The sequence below is a fragment of the Gossypium hirsutum genome, chromosome A07, assembly GCF_007990345.1.
Source record: "Gossypium hirsutum isolate 1008001.06 chromosome A07, Gossypium_hirsutum_v2.1, whole genome shotgun sequence".
In the NCBI taxonomy this organism is placed as follows: domain Eukaryota; kingdom Viridiplantae; phylum Streptophyta; class Magnoliopsida; order Malvales; family Malvaceae; genus Gossypium; species Gossypium hirsutum.
Genome location: NC_053430.1, coordinates 16,132,996 through 16,150,801, shown reverse-complemented (window position 1 = coordinate 16,150,801; position 17,806 = coordinate 16,132,996). Strand labels below are relative to the sequence as shown.

The 17,806-nt window shown below is 31.2% G+C and overlaps 1 protein-coding gene and 1 long non-coding RNA gene across 2 annotated transcripts; both read right to left on the bottom strand.

Moving 5' to 3' along the window:
- Positions 1 to 2,798: 2,798 nt before the first annotated feature.
- Positions 2,799 to 5,106, bottom strand: LOC107932914 (two-component response regulator-like APRR9). Its single transcript, XM_016865037.2, has 3 exons — positions 4,613 to 5,106; positions 4,372 to 4,545; positions 2,799 to 3,107 (listed from the first exon to the last, which is right to left on the bottom strand). The coding sequence occupies exons 1-3, from the start codon at positions 4,988 to 4,990 to the stop codon at positions 2,919 to 2,921; spliced, it is 741 nt and encodes a 246-aa protein (XP_016720526.1). The 5' UTR covers positions 4,991 to 5,106; the 3' UTR covers positions 2,799 to 2,918.
- A 2,268-nt stretch (positions 5,107 to 7,374) lies between these two features.
- Positions 7,375 to 9,416, bottom strand: LOC121232169 (uncharacterized). The gene is made up of 2 exons (XR_005930399.1): positions 9,194 to 9,416; positions 7,375 to 7,739 (listed from the first exon to the last, which is right to left on the bottom strand). It is a non-coding gene; the product is annotated as an uncharacterized lncRNA (long non-coding RNA).
- Between the last annotated feature and the right edge of the window lie 8,390 nt (positions 9,417 to 17,806).

Here is a 17,806-nt window from a genome sequence, read left to right as displayed (position 1 = left end):
ATTATCAATCTAAATTATGCAATTTCTTTACTTAATATCTTGATTGGTAGAAATCCCTAAATTATGCTAATATCTCTCTTCAAGACTAAGAGCAACTGACTCTATGTTGATTAATTGAATTTTTTTTCTAATTAAAACCCCTATTATCGCATTAACTCAATCTATGGATTCCCCTATCAGATTTGACTCTAATCTGGTAGATTTATGTGGTCCTATTTCTAGGATTGCACGTAACTCCACTCAATTACACTAGATCTACTCTTAAATAGGGTTTATTCCTCCATTAATTTAAGCACATCAAACATAGATTAATAGTTTAGAAATACCAAACCAAGAATTAAGCACACATAATTGAGAAAAAGATCCAAATATTTATTGCGTAAAAATAAAAATCAAATAACATAATCCATCCTAGGGTTCATCTCCTTAGGTATTGGAAAACTAGTTCATGATAGCAAATAAAAACATCCTAAAGACAATATAACCACAGGAAACAAAGAAACTCATAATAAAATTCGAAGAAATTAAAAGGAGATCTTTAATCTTGATGGAAATTTACTTCAAAGTCCACTTAAATGGTATTTTTCGAGTTGTTTTCTTTAGTAATCTATGATGAATCTCTCCCATCTTTTGATTTTTGTTATATATAGGTCTCAGAATGCCCAAAAAACCTAAAAAATGCATTTTCCTACATGTTTGAAGCGTGACTCACAAAATTGACACGGTTTGGCACACGGTCGTGTGTCCAGCCTGTGTGGCTCCTAAAACTTGCTCTGATTTTTCGATTTTTGCTTGTTTTCTGCTTCTTTTGCTCCCAAAGGCTCTCTTAAATATAGAAACATGAATTTAAAGGATTGGGAGCATAAATTGTACCATTTAAATTGAATAATTATCCAAAAATACTTTAAGAATTAGGCTAAAACATGTTATTTTTGGCATTTATCAAAGGATTATAAGTTTCAAACTTTCCATAAGGAACGTACCTTCTTGTGTATTCAGCCTTAGGTATCTAAAATGCCATCGGTGATTCATGTTTTGAATAGTTCCTCTGATGTACCCCACCTTATACACATAGACTCTAAGAAGGAGGAGCCTGATGACTACGAACCCCTTGTCGACCTCTAAATTGTCTATCATCTTTTTGGAGAGTATTGCGAGCTGCCCTCTTAATTTTCTCTACTTCAACAAAAGTATGAGCCCTCAAATACAAATCTGTCAAACTCTGTGGCTTATTATTAGTAAACAAATATTACACGTGCTCATTTTGGACTCCCATGATAAAGGAATCATTAACCCACTGGTCCTCCAAATTCTTTGTATTCAACGTTGCTGCATTGAATCGTTTAACATAATATTGCAAAGATTCTCCATCCCTTTGTTTCACTGACATCAAATCCACAAGAGTGCTCATTATAGTTTTATGGGCTCGAAACCTTCCCAAAAACATCTGGTCCAACTGCGAGAAGCTTTAAATGAAGTCATGTGGCAAAGACAAATACTAATTTTTCGTACTTTCTCTAAGAGTCATCGAGAAAACTTTACATTTTGCTACATCGGAAGCCCTTATTACATTCATATAATTATTCTATTGCATGAGATGTGCTCGAGTATCCCTTCTTCATTCGAACATTTCTTTTGGAACTTTAAACTCAGTTGGTAGGCTCACAACTACTATTTCAGGAGATAATAGGTTATTATAACAAAACAACCAGTCCATATCAGGATGCAATGCTCGTACATATTTATGCAAAGCATCCATTTCATTTTGCCACGACTTTTCATGTGCCCTTACATCCTCCTCCTCGGTAGGCATGACACAATCCTGGAGATCGAAATTATCAAATTGCATCTTCCTCCTCAATTCTTCCTTCTGTCTTAGCAACTCCTGCAGAAACACTTCCTGCTGTTCGAACCTAACACTTTGTTGAGCCATATGTTCCGTCATCAACCTCAATTTCTCCTACAAACCAAACAAATGTTGTGGCAATGCTTCCTGATCAGGGGGAAATGACGACCATTGACTAAAGGGAATATTGATATCGAAAGAGTTGGAAGCACCTACATGGCCTGAGATACCTAAATTCTCTGATCTGTCAGCAAACCAACCAGTAAAAAGGTCTACCTTACTGGGTTGATTGCTAGTGCCAGAACCTCTTGCCTAGCCTGATGGAAAATTAATATAGAAATTCTAGTTGAGGTAAGTCATTTTGGTTTCTTTAGTAATTTGAAAATTTGAAGATCAGAAGTCTGTCCACACTCACCGCACAAAATTGTTGAGTAGTTTTTAGAGCATGTCCTCTTCAAATGGGTTAAACTGTATATTTATATGATATTGTTATTGTTCATGGATGTGATATAGTAGGTAGGTTTCCATGCATGTCTACACATGGCCTACTTTATGGTTAACACGTGCTTGCATGATATGTGTTTGTCTTTATAATGATGCGAACCCACATCATGTGGTCTCATCAAAGAAGGGTGCAAGTACCTTGCAAGCGAACCCAAAGTGTGAACCGCATAGAGTACGAGCCAAGACCTAGTCGAGTACTCAAATAGTGGGTTGGTAATAGTGAGTATCATAGCAACTTTCAATTGCATGTATAAAAGGAAAATATTCCATTTTTTTTAATTTTCTTTAACTAATTCAGTAGGAAATTTAATTTTAGTATTTAGACAACACATCATGTTTAAGATTATTCAATTTAAGTCCTAGTTTAGAGGGTTAACCCGAATTAAATAAACTTTGGGATTAAGACTAGCAATTTCATTTTTATAATTAAAAATATATGTATAAACTATTTAAAGGTAAGAAGAACTTAGTTAACATTGCATCAAAATATTAAAAAGAACAAAAGCAAACCTAATACAATTTTCACAGTAAATTTGCAAAAAAAAAACATTAGAAACTCCTTTTAGCATTAAGGATTAATGAGATTTGGTGAGAGAGAATCAATAAAAGCAATCCAATTCTCTTCATCGTCTTCTTCCTCACCGTTTACATGGATCCATTCAACTTGATGATCATTGATCTTCTCGATTTCTTCATTTCTTACGAATCGACCTCGAACACGTGGCCTACTATCTGCCAATGTTTTCCTACATGCATACTGACAAATCAGAGCATATAATTAGATGACAAGTTGAATTCTGTTAATCTATTTAAGATGAGACCTAAATTTGAAACTTCAATGATTCTATTATTATTGATGTAAGGCCTGTAATGTACCATATTGATATACTTATCTTTTAGTTGGAGAATCTTTTTACTTGTTTTCGTGCACTCAACAAATTCATAGAAACCACTTTAATTTCTTATCTAATTTGATTCAATTATGGTAAATCTAAGTTAAATTCAATGTGACAAACACTAAATGAGCATCACACAATAAAGGGGAAGGGGACCCTACAAGGATCAAGAAAATAAAATAGATTTAATACAGAAAGTGCTACTTGTCAATTATGTAATTGATATAGTGGACAACAACATGCACTGTTATTAAATTTTTAATCAACACTTATTGTGGAGGTCAAACTTTGAATAACCCTTTTCCTTTTTAGCAAAGATAAAAAGAAATTGGCATTAGGATTTTATAAGGAAGTTTGTATAATGTTTTTTTTTGAAAGCAATATGTAATTAAAAATTCAAAATATAAATGAAGCCATTCCATTAACAATATGCCGTTGTGTTAAACTCGAATTTAATGATTTTTACCTAGTAAAAATGTGTAAAATATTCTTTTGTGACAATGATGAAATTAAACTTGAATACTAAGGGGATAAACTTTAATTATAAAAAAATGGTTAAAATTTTTTATTAGTCCCTATATTTTGAGTAAGTTGTGAATTTAATTTTCGAACTTTAATTTGGTTAATTTTAGTCTTTGTACTTATTGAATTCATCAATTTACATCCCTATACTTTTTGAATTTTGAAATTTCAATCTTGACTCAAAATAGTAGCAGTTAAATTCATTTGGTTAAATTATTTTGTTAGTCTTATACTATGTTTAGAGTTATAGATTTAGTTTACATTTTCCAGTTGGTTCATTCTTAGTCCCTATATGTTTTAAAATTTTAGTCTTGACGTAAAATAACCGATAAATTCACTGACACATGTAAAAATAACAAGCTGATATGACATTATACATGTAATAATATATTTACCACATCATATTTTAAAAAATCAAGACTAAATTTTTAAATTTTAATCAATACGGGCAACTAAAGATGATGACATTAAAGTATACGACTAAACTTATTTACACATATTACACGCAGAAATGGAAGAATTTGAAATGATTAAGAAAAGAGAAAAACATAATTGAAAAAGTAGAAAAAGGTTAGGGAATTGAGGTAGATAATTAATAGAAACCTTAATCTTTTTGTTGAAGTTCCTGAGATTTCTTTTACTTCGATATCTTTCAATCCTTTCTTTCTTCTGTTGAGGACTATAGCGGCAGGCTCTGCTCAATCCTTCAATGATGGCATTACTCTCACTCCCCAGTGGACTCTCCCACCTCCAATTTCGCTGCCCCATGCTATTTCCCTGCATTTCATTACACTTTAATATATATATATATTAAACTAAACAATAAGGCACTGTAGAAACCAACCTGGTCTAAATCTCCTGTACTGAAAACTCTCCTCACCGGGACGGAATAAGAATCAATAGACTCATTAAGGCTGGTGGCCAAATGACAATTATGAAACCCATTCTTTTGAATTTGGAGGGAATGGCTACTGACGCTTCTCTGCATCAGGCTCCGTCTCTGAGTGGTAGTGGTGCAGCAACTGGTGAGCGAACTCGGCGAGTTGTAACTCCCGCTGCTGCTGCCACTGTGAAACGCCTCGGTCACTGACTCGAACAACTCGGCGGTTACCGGACATAATGTAGGGAAGATTAACGGCGAGGTCGTCAGGACGTCGGGGGACGTCAGGGAGTCGCTGAAAAACTCGGAGGAGGCGCGTGGGATTGTTGGATATCCAAACATAGCGCGTAAGAGAGATGGGAGAGAGCAGAGGCTGCAGAGGCCGCTACTTATGAGGAGCAAAGAGAGCTGGTTGCTGACATGAATAATGACGCCATCTTTCTTAGAGCTTGCATTGACCTTTTTTGTTGGAATTATTATTTGGCTAGAATGTGATATAAGTCCCTTGCTACCCTCGTAAAATGAAAAAATTTTCTATTTAATCCCTTTTATAGTTTATAAAATTTTAGATTAGTAATAATAAAATTACATTATGCCCCCTAAAATAATAAAAAATTGATTTAATTCTTTAAAAATTATAAAGAATAAGCTATTAAAACAGTATAATTATATACAATTTAATTTCTTGATGTCCACATAACTAACTAAAATTTTTACTAAGTCAAGTATTAGTAATTCCCGTATTAGTAATTAATAGTATAGCTACGGTGAGCAAATATATCATTCCTACGAAGACTAAAAGTATTAGTAATTACCGTATTTCTATTATTTAACTGAATAATTTGAATGATTAATTAAAAATTAAAATTAACTAAATTAATTAACTAACATAAAAACAATATCGAGAAAAGAATTCACTTAGATTCCATCTATCACTATCAATTTAAATTATGCAATTTCTTAACTTAGTATATTGATATGTAGAAACCCCTAAATTATGCAAATATTTTTTTCGAGCATAAGAGCAATTGACTCTAGGTTGATTAATTAAAATTTTTTTCTAATTAAAACCCTTATTATTGCATTAGCTCGTGCTATGGATTCCCTATTAGATTTGACTCTAATCTGGTAGATTTATGCCATCCTATTTCTAAGATTATATGCAACTCCACTCAATTAAGCAAGATCCACTCTTAAATAGGGTCTATTCAACCACCGATTTAAGCACATCAAATATGGATTAATAATCTAGAAATATTAAACCAAAAATTAAGTACACATAGTTGAGAACAAGAAACTGAATATTTATTACATAAAATAAAAATCAAACGACAGAATACATTATAGGGTTCATCTTTCTAGGTATTTAGAAAAATAGTCCATGCTTGAAAATAAAAACATCCAAGATACAATATAATTGAAAGAAACAAAGAAACTCAAGATAAGCTCGTAAAAAATCAATTGGGAATCTTCAATCTTGACGGAAATCTGTTTCAGAATCAGCTTCACCAGTGCTTTTCGAGTTGTTTTCTTAAATATTCTATGACGACTCACTCCTATCTTTTTATTTTTGTCATATATACGTCTTAGAATGCCCAAAAAACCTAAAAATCGCGATTTTTCGAAGTTTGGCATGAAATCTCGTGAAAATGAAATAGCCTACCACATGCCCGTGTGGTTCACACGGTCGTGTGGCCAGGCCATGTGGAATGGGTCAGCCCATGTGGCTTTTGTAGCTTACTCCGATTTTTGCTCATTTTCCTTTCAAATGCTTTATTAAGCATAAAAATATAAATTTAAAGGATTAGGAGTATAAAATTCACCACTAACGTCGAATTATCACCCAAAAATGCATTAAGAACGAGGTTAAAACATGTTACTTTTAGTACTTATCATTTCTCTTCCCTAAAAAATTCTTTTTGGATTTGCCCATGTCCCATGGTTATCTGAAATGGATCAAATTGGCCCATCATCTACAAATCCGAAGAAAGACTTTAGACCAGTTGAGCCAAGAAACGATACATATTAGTTGAATTGATTTTTAATATTTTTATTTTTTATTTTTATTATTTAAATGTTCAAACTGTCCACATCGGGTGAATTGGTGGCCTAATCGATTTGACTACCACTTTGATTTTGAAAACCTTGTTATTTCTAGGAATTTAGTTATCTAATTTTTTCATATTTCAAAATTTAGATCTAATTATTAATATCATTAAAATTTATGTGAAATTTGCTGGTATAACATTTTTAAAAAACTTACTTAGTAGCTGTGTAACTAAAAAAATGTCATTGCAATGAACCTAGATTAGACAAAATTTTAATTATATTAACAATTGGACTTGCATTTTTAAATCTAAAGTATAGAGGGAATAAATTTCTTGAAATAAAATCAAGGAGACTAAATTCTAAATATATGAAGAATAAAATGAGAATTTAAATTTTAAACTGGAAAAACTAAAAATTATGTTTGTTGCAAAGTAATGATTAGGTACTACTACTTATATTATTTGAAAACTGATTCTTTTTAAATGTGGTTCACGAGAGGGTCGAGGGTGTGGATTTTCAAGAGTAAGAGAGGGTCGAGAGTGTGTTTCTTGAAAGGATTTGTGAAATTTTTTATATTTAAATCAAATTGATAGAATGTGTAAATATTGAAGAGTTAAGTTTGTTATTAGGCCAATAAAAAAACCCACATTAGCTTTCTGTCCCTGAACTAACGACAATTAATGGAAGAGTGACTAATATATTTATTTTTAAAAAGTTGAGTGAGTAAATAGAAAAAAATTAATAATTGGGTGATCAAAATACAATGAAGTGAGTATTTTTCTTTTTACCCTATTTACAAATAAAATTTTTTGGGTACAAGATCAAGAACAATTAAGGCCAAGAGAAATTGAAAAAAGTTTTAGAAGCAGTTTTAGTCCAATGGTACGCTTCACTTCTCAGTTGATGGTTATTCGCTGGTTGCGAAGAAATATTGACGTGTTGAAGATGGGACATAATATCCTTAAAATTTAGCTGAAGTTTCCATCCAATTTTGGTGCAACCAGCAATGATGTTGCTCCATTTCTTATTGCCCTTCAATAGCCTACAAGAATTAATATTGTGAGACCTAAGAAGCAGGAGAATAACACAATGAGTGAGGATCCGAGCAAGAAGTTTGCTAGAAAATTTAAAACTGCAGATAGATATAAGTTTGAAACCGTTAGAATTTTGGGCCATGGCTGATCCTCCAATCATGTGTTTTGTCTATTTTGAACAATGTTAAAAGAAAGATACCATTGTGAGGTAGGAGTATCTAAAAAAGGAACCAAACGAATTCTCTACTGTCGGATTTGGTAAAAGTTGTCCTGGAAGGAATTAAGGATTGACTGAAACGTGTCAAAGATTCTTTTAATTACACCGATGAGGCAAGGACTAGTTCCTTGAAATATGATATTGTTCTTTGATTTCTAGATTATCTATAGAGTGCAAGACGTTGCCGTGTAGAAACTCCTTTAGCACTCAGATGAGAGATTATTACATTGAAGCGATTGAAGGATCCAATTGGATATAGATGTACCATTTAAGGATTTAATGCGGAATGCAAAGGGAGATCCAAACTAGACCGCTTTAGCGAAGTTGTAGTTAAGAAAGAGATGGTCAAGGGGTTCTTTATTATCCTTACAAAGGGGACATAAAAAGTCATTGATTGAAAGCCTTCTTGATAAGAGATCCTTTGTGGAGAAGTTATTGTTGTAGATCTTCCATAGAAATATGATAATCTTTTGAATGCGATCTTAAGTCATAGGAGATTTTTCCATGCTACTTGCTGGTATTTATAAATTTTGAAGGTAGTAGGTAAATTAATGTATATATGCTCATAGTTTCATTTTACATCTTAATTTGTTATCTTAAATTCTTAAAACAGAGATCTTTATAATCAAGGGATAAATTTCAAAACTATACATGAATTTTATTTTAATGTGTAATTTTATATGTTGTTGACACAATAAATCAAAAAGGAAGAAACAAGGAGGAAAAGGTGGTGGCCACGGGAAGGCCGATTCAACTGTGACAAGTAGCAAGCTAGAATAGGGAACTAAGAGAAAAATAGTGGAGAGGAAGGAGAAGGTTGGAGAACACTAGGGTTTTCTTAGGGAAGAAGAAGGGACTCATTGCCTCTCGTGCTCCAAGATATATATATATATAGGGGGTCATTTTTTTGGTAGTTGATTGCCTCCGGACATACCCACGTCCAGAGTAGAAATCCTACACAAAAGATGTGAAAGGTGGTATCACAAATATACGGGTCAGGTTGTAATATAGTTACAATGGAATAAATAAGTACTCTGAGGATCATATCGAAGGGAAGCGAGTAATATTAAATTTTAAATATAAAGATGAGATGCAAACTTGTCTTCCAACATAAAAAACATCAATTAATAATGAAGAGTTATCCACGACCAATTCACAACAAGAAGAGAAAACAATTGAATTGCAAGGGGTTATTTGCGACTACTCCTCATGGCTTCCCATTGTGGCTCTCCTCATTGTCTTTACCTTAAATCACTAAAATGCTCTCAAGTTATACCTCTTTGATTGCTCTCATTTTTGGCAAGTGAATTGCATTACTTTGTGGAAATTGAGTGTTTAACAAGTCATGAGAAAGACAAGAACACTCAAAAGATGTTTTTTTGCTGAAAACTAGTGTGTGTTGATGGATGAAATAAAGCATCCTTTTACAGCCTTCTAGCCCCCAATGTCCTTGGTGCTGTCCCTTAAAGTGAGGAATAGTGGGTGGAGACTTTTCAATTTTAGCAAGGAAGTTGGCTTATTTTTCTCCTTGTATGGCCGACCTTTGAATGGTAAAAGGGAGGTGGTTTTGACTGCTATTTTTAGCAGGGAAGTGGACAGTTTTGAGCCTTGATTCAAGGGGAAAAATTTGCTGATTTTATTTGATGGAGAATGGGGTCAAATTTGTTATTTTCGGGAGATGAGTGGCCAGTTATGGTTTGCTAATTTTAGCAGTGGATTTTTCCATTCTATTCCATGGAAAAGTGGGTAAATGGAATGGTTTTGGGCCTTCAATTAGACAGTATTAGGCCTCTATGTAATTGAATCTGGAATAAAGTCATTTTGAAGCCTACGTGACTATCTTTTGAATCTTTCAACCTATACATGTTTAAGATTTAAATACATCCAAAATTTTATCATCTTTTAGCCTAATTATTCCCAAAAATTAATAAAATAACATGCAGTTAACATAAATTTTACAAATTTAACACATTCCCATTGAAATTATAAATATCAGAAAATTGAGTATAAAACTACAAAAAGTGCTATTTATTTGCTCGGAATCAGCATAAATTGTACACAAAAAAGTGCTAAAATATCTATATATTTTAAAGTTTACAATAGGCTTTATGATTTTCGATTAAATATGATTTGAATTTAAATTGTTATTATAGCTATTTCATGTAAGTGTATAATAATCACTTCTCTATAATATTCAAAATTTTGATAGATAAATAGAAAGAATTACGTATTTATAAAAGTAACGTCAAAATTTATTTTTACAAAAATTCTAACAATGCAATAATTATATGATTAATTAGTATAGTTATGATGATTAGAAATCATATAATGAAAAAAAGTTTGCCTCTGGAAGATGATGCCCAACTAGCATCAAGATAAAAAAAGAGACATACCCCACACCCACTTTACTTAGCTCAAACGAGATGGCCTTAATAGCATTTGCAAGTCCCATGTGAGGAGCATTTTTACAGATAGAATGATTATAATTTTATTTGCTAAATTTAGAGGCTAAATAAGGTTCATCCTATTTTTGCATATTTTAAACATAGTAATTCGGTGACAAAGGAACGTAATTATATTCATTTAAATTCTTGTGATTCAGGGTGTCTTTATGTATTTATCACAATGACTTGGTTACCCAACTTGTTTCCATCATCATCATTAATTAATTAATTAACTTACTTGTCTCTTAATGTATTTTTTAAATAAATTTTTTTAAGAGGTTTTCACTTTACTTAATAGAGTAGAAAAAAATTTAAAAAAATGAAAAATTAAAGAGGTAAAAATAGAATGATGGAAAATGTAATTTCTTTTAAATAGGTGTTTTTGGTAGAAAATATGAAAAATTTGAAATAGAAGGTAATTGTTTAACGTTTATTATTTGATAGAGTTGAAAAAGATAAAGAAACAAAATGAATATTTGAAAAATTTATAATTTTGAATTGAGATATATATATCTCTCTCATTTTCTCTTATTTCATCTTCGGATTTTTTTATGCATTAAGATGTTTCTTATTTTATTTCCACTCACTTTTCTTCTATAATCCTTATCAAACACATTCAAAATTTATTTTCTTTTAATTTGTTGGTGTTAGGTTATTTGTTGGTTTTTAACTTCTAATATTTCCCTTCATTGATGCATTGGTTTCTTTTATTAGAAAAAAATATTTTCTTTTTATTTTTCCAAGCACTCCTTTCATCTCTCCATCTTTTTTATCTAACCAAATATATTTTAAACAAAATTAAAAAGAGTAAATACACTATAATCCCGTCGGGTGAATAGACGAGAGGAAAGTATAATCCCCTCTCTCTCAAGTAAATATATTTAAAAACTATAAAAGATACCTTATATAGCTTCTTAATCTTATGAAATCAATATATTCTAAACATCATTTTCATAATTCACAAAAGAGATCATTATTGTATTACAAAAAAGTTTTTGATTAAATCTAGAAATTAGCTTGTTAAGCCAAATTCCCAAAAATAGAGATGCGAGCTTGAAAGCACATGATACAATAGGCTTTTAAATATAAGCAAGGATTTTATGGTTCTCTGTTTCTTTTGTTATTTCAAGTCCAAAGGCTGCATTACAAAATAATGGGGGGAATATGTATTGTTATAGTTGATTGGCTTAAAAAATCTTTGAGGATGATGATGACATTGAAAATACGTTGTGGGAACTTGATATCCCTAAAGAATCTCCATGAAAGAAGGGGACCCGAAGAGTGGCTTAGCATCTTCTCATATTGTTAGTAGTAGACCGATTGGACAACATCTATATATCACTTTCAAGAGGGATATAAACCAAGGGACTATTCTCTCTCTTTGAGGAACTACTTTATATTAAAGCACTGCTGGTGCTGTCGTAGCTCCATTGTAACTTGTAGTCACTCGACGTTTCGGTCCTTGGTTGGTCAATAACTAGAGTTGAATGACAATGAGGAACCCATTCACCCTAGTCTATGTTTGGGAAACAACGATTTCCATATCCACTTTAGTTACTCCAACACAACCAGTCTCTTTCTTTGTGCCATGATGTTTCATATCATAACACAAGTGCTAAGCTCCCAACTTGTTGTACCTTGTCTCTGGCCCACTTCCTTTTTCTATTTTTTAATATTTCTACATTACAAAATAAATAAAATTTTATGTTCGTTTTATGATTTATAAAGATTATTTTTTTTTAAAATTTATAGTTATTCTTCCTAATTAATAATATGTCTTACCATTACATCTAATGTTTATTTATCTTTTATAATTATTCACTTATATATTGTACAATATAGAGAAGTTGAATTTTACTCCATCAATTCATATAATCAATTCTTACATTTCTATATCATCAATAATATTTTCACTATTTTTAAATTTCATAAATATAAATGGGAATATATGATTCTGAACTAATTCCAAGTTTAAGTTCTTATGAAAGTAGAAGTTTCGTCAACAAATTTCTCAATAATCCTTAGCTCCATACATATTTATATAACCTACCACCATCCATTAATAGGCTTCATTTATGGTGGTTTTTTTAGATGAAAAAAAAAAGATTTGATGCAACATGACTTGCTATAGGCTCTTAGATTGGGTTTGTGAAATATAAAGGGTATAGAGGCTAAACTGTTTTCCCCACTACAATAAGTTATTTCTCTGACCCATGCATGTGGTTAATGTGTTACACTATCAACTTCCAAGTTTTTTCCATTAAAAAAAAAACTTTCAAGTTTCAACGCCTAGCTTCTGAAAATGACAACAACTTCAAGATTTCAATAATTTGGACAGTCAGCCTTTAGGAAGGACTATTATGTGTTGCAAATGAATTTTGTTTTAGGAACATATCATTTTTGTTCGATTTTTAATTAACTGTCAAAACTTAAAAGAACCCATAAAACAAACAATTGAACGAAGAAGGAGCTCTTTGAACATGAAATTTGTCTAAATTACTTCATATTGATAGATAAAGACCTAACTATGATGATTTTATCAGTTCATTGTTGGACGAATAGTACACATGCAAGTATATGTATTATGACAAGTAATATAAAAAGATTATTTTTACAAAGAATTTTGATGGGTGTCGAATCCATCAAAAATAAATTTTTATGCCTAAACAATATATAAATTGCAGTATAGGGAGCATGGTCGATCTCACAGGGATTGAGATATCTAAAATTGTTGTTTGGTTTAACCGGGTTGCATGCGTAGGCAACTGTTTTGCTTACAACATTTGACGATCCGTGCAAAAAAAAAAAAAGAAAAAGAAAAAAGAATAGATTTAAATATGATAAAAATAAAAATAATTAAAATCAAAATAACATAAAAAATAAGCAAAATGAAATTAAATTGAATAAATTGATGTGATGAAATTCTAACTTTAGGCTCAATTTTTGCTCTGATTTCAAACCAATCCTTGATAACAAATCAAAAAACTTCCCCTTTAACCAATAATCTAATCTACTATTAAAAAGTTATCTAAAAATAATCAAAATATAAAATACTATAAAATTAAAATATGATCCTAAAGAACAATTAAAAATATCCCTTTTACAAATAAATCTCAAAATAAAAGTTCCCAAAATAGATCTTTGTGCATTAACTTGTTCTTTGACCCAAAACTTTTACAACAACCCAATTTCTTACTGTTTTTTATTTTTGGGGTTTGCTTTTGCATCTAATTAAAAATCAAATAATATATCTAAAATTAGTAGCATCCCATTTAATGATTTATCAAAATTAAGCACAATAAATATGTCGATTAAGCATATTATCAAGCTTTTACTAATTATGATGTTAATCATCAGTTATTACTCTGTAACCTATCCAAATAAATCGATAATAATTTTTTTTCAAACTAAATCAAGTGAACAAAAATCAACAAAGCAAAATAAAACGAAATAATCAATCAATAATAAATTCCTAAGATTACAATTTCATCTAATGTATTAACTAATTATTCTATCTTCACCCATTTTATCCTAATAGAGTTGATCACTAACCTGGATACTAAATTCCCTTAATTTTCTTCCGAGCAATTAAAGAATTAACTTAATTTAATTACTTACCTATATTCCTACGCCAATAATTTAAACTCAATCGATTAAGAATAAACCCCAAATTTGGTTAGTCAAGGCAGTAAGATATATTCATATTCTAATTACAAATCAAGATTTGACCCATCTAATTTAAGCTAAGAGTTATTCATGCTAGACCTAAAACGAAAAGTCTTTTTCCAATTTCTTTGAGCTTTATCAAATTAATAGCGGGCAAAAATATTATCAATAAAGAATAAGTAAAGAATCAAATCTATAAAAAGAAATGGAAAAATAAAAATATTCAATTAACATGAAATTCATTGCAATCTTAGCAAAGGATTCATAATTCATGGAAAAATTGAGTATTTCAAAAGAAACACATGAATTAGTCATGGAAAATTAAGTAAGAACGAAAAATAGATAGAGAAATTGAGTATTCTTGATGATTTACGTCGATCCTTAATGCTTGAAGCCTTTGGCACTTGCTCTTCTTTTCCCTACACCTCCTTTGAGGTTGTCTTTTCTTTTTCCCTTTTATTATCCTATCAAATTTGCAACCTTTAAAAATTATCAAGCAATCATGCCACTCTTGAAGAAGAATCTTTCACTGAAGCAAAATACTATATGCCACTATTCACGTGGTGCACACACTCCAGAAGGCAAATCTTTTGCTAAGGTGAAAAATTGCATTTTTTGCGTAAATTAAACTATCATTTCTTCATGCTTTGTTTTCACCACTTGAAAATGAGCTCAAATTAGCATTAATAATTTATAATTAACTTAAAAGATAAATTAAATATAAATAAAATAAAGTTCCTACAATCTACTAAAAACTAACCTACAAAATAAACTAAAATCCTATTTGATAATATTCTAGAACGACATATTTTATATGCTAATTGCATGTTTATTTTGAGTATGATCCTACTAATTTGGGTTATCTTATGATATTTTATCTTTTAGGGACTAAACTGCAGGCAAAAAGAAATTTAAAGGAAAAAGGTGCGAATTTGAAGATATAATGGGCCAACATGCAAAGAAAGAGAGAAGTGGTGCCAAAAATGGAAACATGGAAGACCTAAGGACTAAAATACAAAAGAAGAGATTTTTTAGAACAAGACTCTACTTTAATTTCAATTATATTAGGATAATTATTAAGGATTTTTATTTAGATTTAATTTTAGGATTTATTTTCATTTATCTTTAATTATTTTTATTTATTTGTATTTATCTTTTAGAATTTAATTAGAAATAGACTAGGTTTTCTAGTACTATAAATAGGAGATGGAGTGGCACATATTGGATATCTCTTTTTTTCTGAAAACACTCACTCTTCCAAAAATTCTGTCTTTTGTTTTCTCCATATTTTCTTCAATAAAAATTCCATATCTATTTTATTTATTTCTTTCCCAAAATCATAAGCCACTAAACCAATCTAGCCGAAGGTTGTCAAAATTCCCCAAAGAAAAAAAAGAATCATGAACTCGCGCTTAGCCTTCTCAACAAGATATTCATCGCTTCTCCGCATTACCGGGCTGACACTTCCATCCATGTCTCTTAATAGGTGATCTTTTCAACTTGTGCAAGGATCGGTCGCTTTGTACGTTTTGGGAAGGTTGCACAGTCAGTTCGTTGGCTTTTTGCGTCAGAGGTTGGCGAATCCAAGAGACAAAATTGCGTGGTATTCGCCGTTGGGAAGTGATGATCTAGCAGAAGATAGTCCCACAAAAGCGATTATTGGCTAGAGTCAGGCTCCGCCAAATTTTAAGTCTAAATCCTTGGAGTTGGTGGTCGTAGGCGTCCTCTTCCACTATAACTAGCTTATCCTGCTTGAGAAGAGTTACTTAAAAGCCAAGAATTGAACCCAAGGCGGATCGAGACAACCGGAGGCTGGAATCTCGCCACATAAGAAACTTTCTCTTTTCCCAAACTCTGTTTATTTTTATTCTTCATTTTAATTTTCGTAATTTATTTAATTTCACAATTTCAATTCAACTTAAAATTCTATTTTTATTTTTCCAGATCGAAATTCTTAAATTCTGTTTTTTTTTATTTTTCAGAAATGCGAGTTTTCTTGGCCAAGAAATTGTCCACGATTTCAAGAAATGAGCATTCGTACAATCTGGTCCCTGAGGATTCGACCCTACTTCCCCTTTACTGTTATTTTTACTATTTTACATGGATTAGGATATTTTTGGTGCTCTCAACAACGCATCACTATTAGAATAAAAGACAAATAACTTTAAGATATTAGAGTTATCATACCCTAAAATGTAGAGTTTCGTTAATCCTTAGTAAAAGAAAAAGAACAACAACTAACTACCTACCCAACTTAAATATGTTAGTCCTAAATTTTCTCATAAATTGCTTCAATATCTCATATTAAAGCTCTTTGTTGACACCTCAATGTCCAATGTTCAAACCATGCTGATGCAATTCCCCCTCACTTTGTACCAAAAAAAATATATTAGGTTCAACAGTATCAAAGTCTAAGTTTCCTCCTACAACTAATACCTAGTGTGAACTTGTGTGACCCTATGTGTGTGTGTTTGTATGTGTGTCTAAATATTTCAAATCTAGCAATTAAGCTAAATAAAATTATAGTAAGGTAAGCATTATAAAAAAATGTCTCATACATATTCCTTTCAATCTATCTCTCTACTAATGTAGAAAAACATAATCAAAGGTTAGTAGGCCTTTATTTAGCTTGTAACATTGATTATGGCTAAAGTATGGATAATATTCAATTTAAGCTCAAACCTTAAGCATTAGTTACTCATGGATCACATATTAGTTAATAGTATCATTCCCTCACTTTCCCCAAAATATCCACTCAACTCATTTACGACTCCACCCATTTTCGCTCACCCCCTTATCTCTCTACCTTTAAAATAAAACATGATCAACAAAATAAACTGAAAAAGTTTCATTTGCACTTTGTTCCAACTTGATGTTAAAACTACTGTTGAAACAAATAACCTTATTTGCAATTCAAAAACACTTTCGTTTTAACTTCTATTAGAATAGAGGTAGGAATGAAATCGAATAGAACAAATTAAAGACAAAGTAAAGCAAAGAGCAAACTAAGAATAAATTAACCCATGATATTTGTTAACATAGTTTGAATTCACCAATCCTACTTCGTAGAGCCTCACTCAGAGAATGATTTTATTCCACAATTTGTCCATATCAAATATTGGCTAAAGCCCAAACTATCTTTACAATAACGGATATTTGCAGCCCCAATGTTAAACCCAAATTATTACAAACCACTTTTCCTAAAATACCTCCCTTACAATCAAGAAAATTTCTCCAATAAAACTTAAGAAGAATGTTAAAAATACTAAGCTAGAATAAAAAAAAACTCAATAAAACACTCAAAAAACCGTTCACCAAGTGTGACACAAAATAGCCTATTTATAAGATGATAGAATAACCCCTTTAACAGTGCCTTGATAAAAATTAATATCTCATTCAAAAAATGAATTTATCACTTGAAATATCTTAAGTAGTTATCTTATAACAACCTTCATAAACAAGCTCTTTAATAGCTTCAAATACTTTGAAGTTGGCATTATCAAGATGTTCCTTATCAGTTGTCCACTGCAACTTAGGTTTTCGAATTCTTTCAGCATTTGTTTCAACCATGGGAGGTTTCCATCCAACAAGAATAGAGTGCCAAACCTTTTCATCAATAGGCTTGATATATGCCTTCATTTGTGCTTTTCAATAGGCATAATTACCACAATCCAACATCGATGGATTGGAGGTTGATGATCCTTCCATATCTTGCAATTAGCAACACCAAGAATCTCCATTAACTATG